The 11,115-nt window shown below is 39.0% G+C and overlaps 1 protein-coding gene across 1 annotated transcript; it reads right to left on the bottom strand.

Annotated features, from left to right (window-relative positions):
• slc6a14 (solute carrier family 6 member 14) lies at positions 1-8,664 on the bottom strand. Its single transcript, XM_052101124.1, has 14 exons — positions 8,617-8,664; positions 8,287-8,455; positions 7,962-8,093; positions 7,247-7,399; positions 6,874-6,988; positions 5,041-5,173; positions 2,649-2,789; positions 2,287-2,515; positions 1,773-1,898; positions 1,169-1,287; positions 842-941; positions 641-750; positions 378-545; positions 1-138 (listed from the first exon to the last, which is right to left on the bottom strand). The coding sequence occupies exons 1-14, from the start codon at positions 8,662-8,664 to the stop codon at positions 1-3; spliced, it is 1,881 nt and encodes a 626-aa protein (XP_051957084.1).
• Between the last annotated feature and the right edge of the window lie 2,451 nt (positions 8,665-11,115).

Here is an 11,115-nt window from a genome sequence, read left to right as displayed (position 1 = left end):
TTATAACCTAGTAGTGTATTTATTAGAGATTACAAAGATGTTTGCATCAGGCTCGCCTCTTACAACATAGCGCTCCCCTCTGTGACACTCCAAGTATGGACCCCAATCCTCTGTGGGTGAACAGGCTGTTTTGACACGCTGCATAACAAAAAACTTTAGATCATAGTGAAAAGACAAAGAATGCAATATATATATATTCTGTAAATATAATAATTATTAATATATTAATGTGAATAATATTTACAGAGTCCATAGTTTACATAAAGATTCAAGATTCAAGAGAGCTTTATTATCACACCAGCCATATATATATATATATATATATATATATATATATATATATATATATATATATATATATATATTTAAACCTTTACCTGCCAGGGACTTCCGTTTGCTTTGTACACTTTCCAGATGGCCACAATAGGGATCCATATGAGGCAAAATGCAGTCATACACCAGCCCAGGGCATTGCCCCACTCTGGGTATTTAACGGTACCATAAGTTGGGGGTGTAAAAGTATATAAAGACCATCCAAGAATAATCTGCATAAAAATAACAAATCATTAATTTGCTTTTAGATGTACAGTATTTACAATTATCAGTTTATCCTCTCTGTGTCAGTAGACAGTGTACATACAGCTAGAACCACTGGGGTGATAAAAAACCAGCAAGCCCTCCACCATAACCAGAAGAGGGAGCTCTTGGTCTTAATCATCATCTCAATATCCTTGATGAACCGATTACCACCTGAAAATTTGAGTGCAGTTTAGAAATGAACAGACCAATGCATAGAAATGTCAAAAAAAATTAATTAACGTATAACAAGAATAATATTTACCATACAGAATGGATATACCTAGCACCTCCAGCAATCCTGCAACCAGGAGAATCCATCCAGCACAAAATGTGTCAATTAAATTCACCCAATATATACCTGCCTATAAAATTATGGTTATAAATGTCAGTTGGTTAATATCCACTCATATAATACATTATTCAACTAAATTTCAAGCAATACATTTTGGTAATATGTTTAATGTTTTAAGTATTTGTAAGATGCTTAGTGAAGAGCTGAATCCTCTACTCAGATACACGCAGTATATCTTCAACATGAATTTAATCTAAACCTACATTCCTACAATGTTGCTCAGAATGCTTTGCCTACCCCAGTGACGCATGGCAGGCCAAGCAGAAAGAGAACAATGCAGACTGCAATGGTAATGAGGCCTCGTTTGTTCTTTAAAACATGGGGGTAGGCATCCTGGAGGCAGGTGGTGATAACCTCTGTGGACAGATCATGAATCAAATTAAATATTTGCTACTGAATATCATAGGCAATTGTTTTCTTAATAAAACAGCTATTGTGATAGTCTTGTAAAATTTATTTGCACAGGTCAATGTAATGTTTTGTCTTCTCAAACTAAATAAAAATGTCAGAACATCTAGATCTACCTCTGTTTGCTGTGATTCAGCAAATATTATCTTGAAGTTTGCATTGGTTCAACAACCACATGAAACTAAATTGATGCTGGTGAACATAATTGCATGTGTACAAAGGGCTAACTGTACTGTACTATGAGAAGCCTACTTGCAATAACACTGTTGGCCACACAGCAGCATGAATTGTGGGTTGAAAATAAACAGTATAAGGTTTGAATATGATTGTTTAGCATCAATACAATTACTACTAATACTACTAAGTACTTTATACAATCTCTCAATTATTGTTTAAATGTAATGTAATCACTGATCAATCACTTTGGTCTTACCTATTCCTGCAAACTGGGAGTCCAAGCCAAGAGTAATCAGCATAAAGAAAAACAGAATAGACCACAGTGGTGATATAGGCAGCTTAGAGAGAGCGTCAGGGTAAGCAATGAATGCCAAACCAAAGCCTAAAACACAAAATTAGGCATAGGTTTTTTTTTTTTCAAACAAACTTAATTATTGGAAAGAGTGCAAATGTAATTCATGGCTGTGTCTGGGCACTGGGTTTGCCCCACTAGATTTATCTTGTAACCCACTAGAAACTTCTGATGCAAAATTATTATTGAGGACCCTGGACAGCAAAATATCAAAGGGGAATCCCCCCTGCATGGTTCGAAAAAGAGAAAAGTTGCCCAAGATAAAGATAAAGCTGCCATGTAATGATCACATGTTTTCTTATTCTCTCGTTTCACTCGGAGCTATGTCACTTTGCAGAAGTAAAATGGGTTTTGAAAGCCGATATATGCTGTCTCATGTTGAGTCAGAAAACACTATACATAGATTTCAGATCTTCACCTGCATTTGCTACTTCAGACACAGGTCTCCGATAGACATGTGCCATGTGTCCAAGGATAGAAAAGATGGCAAAGCCTGCAAAGATACTGGTGCCACAGTTTGTAATGCACACTATAATAGAGTCTTGGTAGCAGTTGTTGTAAAACTTGTTGTAAGAGGACAGAGCCATCAAACCACCCCAGGCTACGGAGAGGGAAAAGAATATCTGAGTAGCTGCATCCTTCCAAACCTATAGTAAAAATAAGACAATTCTGTTGAAAAGACCGGCTAAAGTTATGCTGGTTAGGGCTGGTTTTGTATTTGTGCATTACTTTTGAATCAGAACAGTAAGGTTAGACGATTGTAGAGAACTTGAACTGTACCTCAGCCTCGACCAGTTTGGTGAGGTTGGACTTAGTGCCGATGTAGTACTCAATGCCATCCTTCGCACCCTCCAGAGTTACACCCCGAATAAGCAAGATCAAAAGGACGACGTAAGGGAAGGTAGCTGTGAAATACACCACCTAAAACATCCAATTATCATTTATTTAAAACTCCACACAATTTCAGTTCAGAATGCATTGTTCTCTTGCCATCTCATTGTGATTTACAAATGTGTTAAAGGTGAAGTGTGTCATTCCACACTGTCATCAACAAATTTGAATAGAAACAATTTTGACTGTTTTCAAACAGCTTTCCCCGAACACTCCCACATCTTCCATTGGTCACAAAACATGTAGTCTATGCCATTGCTTGAGCCAAAGTTGCTTTGTCTGGCTGGTTTTGATAGCACCACAGAATCAGTTTAATCAGCCTACAAACTGCTTGCATAGTCTCATCATATTAAGCTTGGATCATTGCTTACAAAAGACCACCACAGCCGGTCTGTCACCAGTATATGTTGTGTTTTGGATGTTGGCCCCAGGAAGGGATGGGAGTGCTAGGTTCCCTGCTAGGTGTCTTAACTAACATAACCATCAATACTTCTTAGGTCAATCAGTTTTACCGGTTAAGTTTAGCTGGTAAATGACTTTGCTGGTCCAGTTATACTAGCAACAAACATCATAAACCAGTAAATGTATGCTGGTCTAAGCTAAGCTGGTCTATTTTCCCCCCTGAACTTTACAGTGCATCAAAGTAACTTCACTGTGTTGAAATCGTCTCGGTTACTGAAGTAACCTACATTCGCTGATGGATGGAACGAGACGTTGTGTCAATGAGTTGACACTAGGTGTCGCTCCTGCAGAGCCCAGACATCTCTAATCTTGAGAAAAGGCCAATGGAAATTGGCGTGTGGAATTTGCATGCCACTCCCCCGGACATACGGTATAAAAGGAGTGACGCTGCAAACACACATCAGGTATCACACTGAGGAGCCGAGCCAAAGATCCGGCCATTTCAGTGGTTGGTTCAGTGTGGCAGGAGGGACACAATGTCTCGTTCCCTCCATCAAGGAACGGAGGTTACATCAGTAACCGAGATGTTCCCTATCTGTCACTCACTCGACGTTGTGTCGATGAGTTGACACTAGGGATCCCAATGGAAAACGGCACAAGAGCTGAACTGACTGGCGGTGCGAGACGGGCAGACCTCTATGTGCCTCGTAGCCAGCACAGCAAGCCGTCGCATAACTACCCCCAACACGCTGGCAGGCATGAAGCGGTCCCCTGCACCTAGGGGAATGGCTAACTCCTCAGAAGTATAAGGATAGCTGTGGCCTTCTCTCTATTGTTCTCCCCAAAAGGAATTAAATCGTTCGGCTGGGGGCCAAATATATGGTCCAAGCTGGGGGGGTGTCCCTCCAAAGAGGAGGACACCACAGAGACCGGGGGGGGGTTAGGTGGAATACAATTCATGGTCTTACTGGTTAGGAGTGGAAGCACATCGTGGTAGGTCCTACCCAAGGCTGAAGGAGTTACTACAAACACAGCGACCAAGGACAGAGGGCCCTCTGCCCAAGGAAGATGCGGTTTACCAGCAGGGAAACCATTTTGCGGACAACCACTGCATGTGGAGCACTTACCTCAGTACGGGGGCCTGGGTGACCCCCGTACTGAGGTGGCGGCAAGCCTCTCCTAAGACTCGACGGCCGCTAGGCTAGGGAGGAAGAACGTCCAGGGCTCACACTTCTTGCGAACACAACTGGGGAAAGAGCACACGTCTTCACCTCAAGAGAGGGGAAAGGCGCTATGCACAAGCGATACACCTGGCCAGCTGACCCGAACTTACCTGTTTGTGTCACCTGATAACACACAGGACTAAACTGTCTCAACCCTGAGGTTATAGAACCTTGCAAAGGTGTTAGGTGTTGCCCAGCCCACGGCTCTACATATGTCTGCTAGAGAGGCGCCGTGGGACAATGCCCAAGAAGCCGCAACACCCCAGGTAGAATGGGCTCATAGGCCAGCAGGGGGCGGCACATGCAGGGCGTGGTATGCCATAGTGATGGCATCGATGACCCAGTGGCCGATCCTCTGTTTGGAGACAACGCTTCCCTTCCACTGTCCACCGAAGCAGACAAAGAGCTGCTCAGAGCTTCTAAAGCTCTGCATGCGATCCAAGTAGATGCGAAGAGTGCGCACCGGACACAGTTGATGTGTGTTTGCAGCATCACTCCTTTTATACCCGTATGTCCGGGGAAGTGGCATGCAAATTCCACACGCCAATTTCCATTGGCCTTTTCTCAAGATCAGAGATGTCTGGGCTCCGCAAGAGCGACCCCTAGTGTCAACTCATCGACACAACATTGAGTGAGTGATAGATAGGGAAACTAACCTTCCCAGATGACTTGATGCCTTTGAATAGAGCTGCTGCGACCAGTATCCATGCGAGCAGCAGGCAGAGGGCCAGGTGCCAGACCACAGGCCCTGTCTCATCCATACTGCTCGTGCGCTGAAGAACAACCGTGCTAAGGACAGATAATTTAGTCAACAAAATGTCAAAATGAACAAATACACTGAAAAAAATGCAAAAGAATGAAAAATACAACTAAAACTAACAATATTACTTTTGTGTTTTTTTATTTAAAACTCTACAGCTTAATCCAGGCATAAATAGTTCAAAAATCCAGTTTCATAAAGCATGAATGAAAACAGAAAATGTGGCAATTTTGATAAATGCCATTTCAGTGAGTATGTATTTTTTACTTACTAAAAACATTTTTACAATAACTTTTACAATACTTAACGGTACAATGACATGTATTGACTTTTAAATTACAGGGCTCTATTTTCGTAACTGCAAAGTGGATGTCTTATACAACTTTCGTGAGAGCGCTAATTCCAAGCACAATTTTCATGCCAGCGTAAGTGGGCGTGGGTGGGAGTGTTTGCACTAATTGTGGGTGTATGCACGTAAACTGTGGGCGTATTGTATGTGTGACGAAGAGGAGGGCATGGACGCAATTTGCTGTTTTCCTGAGAAATAGGTCATTGTGCTAAGACGTATCAATACCACGTCTGTTTTCAGTGCAAAGTCCAAATTCAGTTCCTGCATTTGCAGTTTGAAGATTCCACCGGCAGGTGAAAATCAAGTTTGTCCAAACTCTGAAAATATTGTGGAACTTCAAATTATGTCCCTGACAATAACCTTTATGTTAAACTATCTATAGGTCATGGTTTATTTTTCAATTATTATTATTTTTATGTTTATATTTAATAAATATTTTATGGATTCATGATGTAATTTTTATAATTCAACGCAGTCTACATCCATACTCCGAACCATATTTTCCATGCATATAAAAGAAGCGTGATTTAACAAGAATGCTGTTAAGGCACAAAATATTGTCCATATTTCTATTCTTCTAATTCATTGCATACAGTCCATTTACAAGACCAACATTTTATGAAAGTTTTGTCTTTGTTATATCGCTGGTGCTTGAGGGAATGGACTACTTTATTTAATAGGACACAAACGGTGGCAGAGAAGAACCTCCAAATTAAATTCCACTTGACCAGATTAGGGCCTTGCGCATGCGATTTCGCCAAACCCACATGAACCAAGAACCAAGAAAATAAAACTTAACCAAAACTTCATGGCTATGCCCATGACTTTGCGCTTATTGCCAGTGTTGGTTATTGTAATCTGATTACTTTTTAGTAAATAATAATAAAAAAAATGGATTGTAATGAATTACATTTAAATTATTGTTATTTAGATTACAGTTACTGACTTTCAATTAATTAAAGTTATTACTTTTAAATGAAGTAATGTAATCTGATTATAATTTTAGAGAAATAATGGCACTGCACTTAGCACTAGCGTTCTTAAAATGTATTGTAATTTTCACTTATAATTAACCAAATACAGTATTTACTACAGCATTTTTAAACAATTTGCATGTTAAAATTAATTGAACTACATGTAATTACTGTTTAATTATTTTTTTAATTTGTTTGTACTTATATAATGTTTGTTATAGATTGTCATTCATAATTGTATCGTGATATTTGTAACATGGGCATGTAAAATAAAAAATAATACCACTTTAACACTGTATCTTGTACTTATGGCATAATCACACAGATAAATAGAGTCAACCTGCACCTATTTTTAAAAGCTTCCCAATGACAAGCAGGTATTTTACAAAAACAAATGTCAGCTTACTCCCAATATTTCTCACTGGGGCTCTGTCCCGGTATAAAATCCAGGCAGGTGTGATTCTCAGCAGTCACATTCAGTGCTGCAGCACTAACATTGTAAGCAGTCGCATTACAACATCCTGAGAAGGTCAAATAAACAATGCATCATTTGAACATTTTGTGCAGCATTATTCTGTCTTATCTTGATAAATATCTTGTACATGTCAAAGAGTAGTTAGATCTATAAAGAACTAGTTATATATTAAACTCGTATCACTAAGCACACAATTGTAATAGGAAGGTACATTTTTATTTTATTTCAATTTCTGAGCAAAAAGCCATGCTAAGTCTAACATCAGGGCCATCTGTCTGGCAGATAAACAGTATATATAACAAACCTATCTCAGTTGTGTTGCAGCTTGTGTCTGAAGATCCACTCCAGGGTAGGGGATATTGAAAAGATGAAAAAAGGTAGTAGATACTGTATGCAATGATGACATTATAGTAGATTGCTACAAAAGTGCTGACCAGCATCATTGTGATGCCAACACCTAGAGAAAAAAATAAGAAAAAAATAGGTTATTATAAAAGATAAGTGTTTGGATCAATTTGATGAATGCCTTGCAAAAAGTTAAAACATGCATACAGTTTTTTCAGTGTCCACAAACCACAAAATGATGGAGTCTGCATAAAAACAACAGATATTAACTATAAGTCTCAAGGTCAGTTTGATACATTTACAAACTGGCCCGAGACATTTACTACATTAATGGACCTTAAAATATGCCCAACGGCAAAATAAGTCAACCTGAATGTACAGTTAAAGACTCTCCTTCAAGGCACATCTTCTGCAACCTCTGCATTTACCAGTTTCTGAAGAAAACTGTGATTTATAGTACACAAAATTTTTATCAACAGCACAAAAGCACTATGATAAAATACACAGGTGATCAAAATGATGATTGTAATCCCTAGCATGTGAAACATGAATCATAATACTGTTGACTTTTTCAACATTAGCTACACTCTCAACTTAAATTACCAGAGCAAAATGTAAATGATTTCTGTGAGCTTACAAATAAAAACATATATATTTAAGAATGAATTGCTTACCTTGCAGTATAGGCACAGCTTTCCACACATTGATGGGACCTTGGCTGCAGAACTGTCCAAATGAGCTCTCCAAGAAGAACAAAGGCAGGCCAGCAACAGCCAGCATGATAGTGTAAGGGATCAGGAAGGCCCCTTGATTTGTTAGGGAGATGTGTAGCAGTGTGCAGGATAGAGAGAAGGGATAGGGATACAGGATTATGTGACAAAAATCTTAAAAAGGCATTTAGATTCTAGAAGCAGTATTTTGACACTTTTACCCCAATACTATACAAATAAGAATGTGATTTCACTTAGCACATATTACTTGTGCGAAAAGGAGTCTTACCTCCCCCATGTTTGTATGCCAAGTAGGGAAATCTCCACACATTGCCAAGACCCACTGCATAGCCGATCATTGACAGCATGTATTCTCTTTTGCTGGACCAATTCCCCCTATCCGTGTTCTCATCTTCTGTCCCAACATGAGAGTCTGGCTTGTTAGATTCATCATTTACCTAAAAAAAAAAAAAAAAAAGAATCACAAAAGATTATCTTAAATTACTGTATTCTAGAAAGTTTCATTTGTATTATTTTCTTGAATAATAATAGTGATTATACATGATAAATTATATAAATTTTATTATTTTCTAATCAAAAAACTACTATTGTTTTTTACCTTGTTTTTAAACTGGTCTGTGATGTTGTTCAAGCCGTATTTCCTCATTCCTCAGTGCAGTCTCAAGAGCTACTGGTAAAGAGATGAATTCACCTGACAGAGTGAACTTGAGGAAAACTGCACTTGTAGGAGTAAGTCTTATATACAGTAGGTCACATCCTGCACACCTTAGCCATCCACCACCCACCCCTCCCTTTTTTGAACATGGCAAATCATCACATTTGGTGTGTTCATGCACATTGCACATACAGCCTGATTATAGCTCCTAAAAACTGAACTTCAAACCAGTTTTTTAGATTTAATTATCAGTTTTGCTAGAAGTTGATGGGAAGAGTTCAATTTAAAGTGCATTGTTATTGTATACCAAAAAATAATACAGTGTATTATGCTTTTTTGTTTCAGCTGATATTGGAAGTGTAACTGGTCCTGTTCGACCCGCTCTGAGAGGGATTCAAACCGGGGTCTCCAGCATGGGAGACGGGTGCGCTAACAAGGATGTTAAAGGCTACAGCCCCTAGAATCAGTCGCTAGTGTGCCTCTTGAAGCCAGGGTAGTGAGGTTTAGACATCTATCTTATACAAGATAAAATTAAGATGATGCTCAGCTGATTATGACATCTACCAATACAATTCAGATGCTTGTCAGAGCGGTTCTATTCCAGCCCTCCATTTATTCATTGCTTTAGCTGCCTTTTCATTGCATGGATGCAAGCTGCACTTAACACCCTCCTCCATCCCCAGCTCCACTTCTTGTTTGGCCACTTTGCCTTTTACTTGTTCACTACATCTGTCTTGATGTTCTGTGTTCTAAGACTACATTTGATTGCCAGTTGGAATTACTATCTTCAATGTGTAATTGTGCCTTGCTCTTGATTTTTCCACTTAGTATTTGAAGTTCTATTAAGTGTCATTTAATCTATTATGCAATGATGCACTGTGCCATGTTGTACTGTCAAAATGTTAAAAAAAAATTATAATGTTGTAATATTTCTGCTTGATCAGTTCCATGTGGGGGGCATGGATGGGTGGAGAGTTTGCCTAGAACAGAACCAGGAATCAGCTCTTACCAACAAACCTGGTGGGGAACGCATAATAAATTAATACAACCGAACCAAGTCCTTGATGGATGAAACCAAACGTAAAATGGTGAATATACTGGCAGCTGACATGACAGAAAAGAATGGGTAATTTGCTAATAGTCCTTGTGTTCTCAATCTGTAAATCTAAATCCAAATCTAAGTGAATATGACTGCACCCAGACAGGTGAAAAAAATGTATGCCAGAGGAATAGTGACCTTATTCCGTACCTCAGTGACCCATTCTCTAAGAATGGCTATGTGAGTTGCACACAGTAATAGTTGTAATGTTCAATGCTATTGAACATTTTTGAATCCTACCAGACCATGTTGTTTTCACTTTTAAATGTAATTTTAATGAAGTATCTGTTTTTGTTATCCTTTCATCCTTGAAGGAGCATTACTATGATGCGAGAGTGGAACTGGGTACTTGGCCTGGAGGATTAAAACTATTCAGAGAGGCACTGCTAAAGAAAGGCAATCATCATTTGGAGGTAATACTGGAAAATGTATGGAACAAAACAGTCGCTAGATCAATAATTGCATTTGTTGCTCAATGTTTCTCAGTCAAATAATATATTGTGTAACTATATCCTTCAATTCTTCTAGCTCCCTCCCTCTTAGCAAATTTAAAAAAATTCATCAGACACCTACAAAGGACTGACTTTAGTGGGTGTTGCCTCAACACTGACTGGTGTGAGTGACAAACTGGCCTTGCAAACTTTAGGGTGATTTTAAAGCAAGTAGATGGCATTTTGATACATTTTCAACCCACAAAATGCAGATTTTCATAAATTGTGAAGAAATAAGGTCGATATTAACACCAGCATTGATGTGTTTCATCACAGCACATTCATATAATTTAGTTTACAGCTCAAAAAGTATGTTTTACAGTGGAGTACCTCCTTTTAAAAGTTAGCCAGGCTACTAAAACATTTGACATGATTGAAATTTTCCCGTGTTGTGTAGAATCAGCCAAAGGATCATCTGGTGAAGACATGTCTGGAGGACCAACTCTCAGACGAGTATCCCAGTTCGTTCCAGAGTCTGCCCTGACTGAAGATGAGTGCAACAAAGCAATCTCACTGATAAAACATTCTGCTGATGAGGACACAATCAAGAAGAAAATTAAACTGATGTTTGTGTATCGCCGCAACATGATCCTCGACCCCCAGCAGTGAAGCAACATACTGTCTGAGTTTCCACGCTTTAAAGACGTCAAAAGCTTGGCAATTCTGTTATTATTTTAAAACTGTTATGACAAGTGAATTGTTTTGTAAGACGGCAGACATCGTAGTGATACTCCAATAACTAGCACCCATTACCTTTGATTGGCTGTCAAATAACTGAAATTGTCACCAACACCACCCCACTCCAGGTTGAACAGGATTTCGTTCCAATGTTCGGAGAGGATACCTCAAGCA

This window comes from Xyrauchen texanus, chromosome 32 (genome assembly GCF_025860055.1).
Source record: "Xyrauchen texanus isolate HMW12.3.18 chromosome 32, RBS_HiC_50CHRs, whole genome shotgun sequence".
In the NCBI taxonomy this organism is placed as follows: domain Eukaryota; kingdom Metazoa; phylum Chordata; class Actinopteri; order Cypriniformes; family Catostomidae; genus Xyrauchen; species Xyrauchen texanus.
This window is presented reverse-complemented; position numbering and strand designations above follow the sequence as displayed.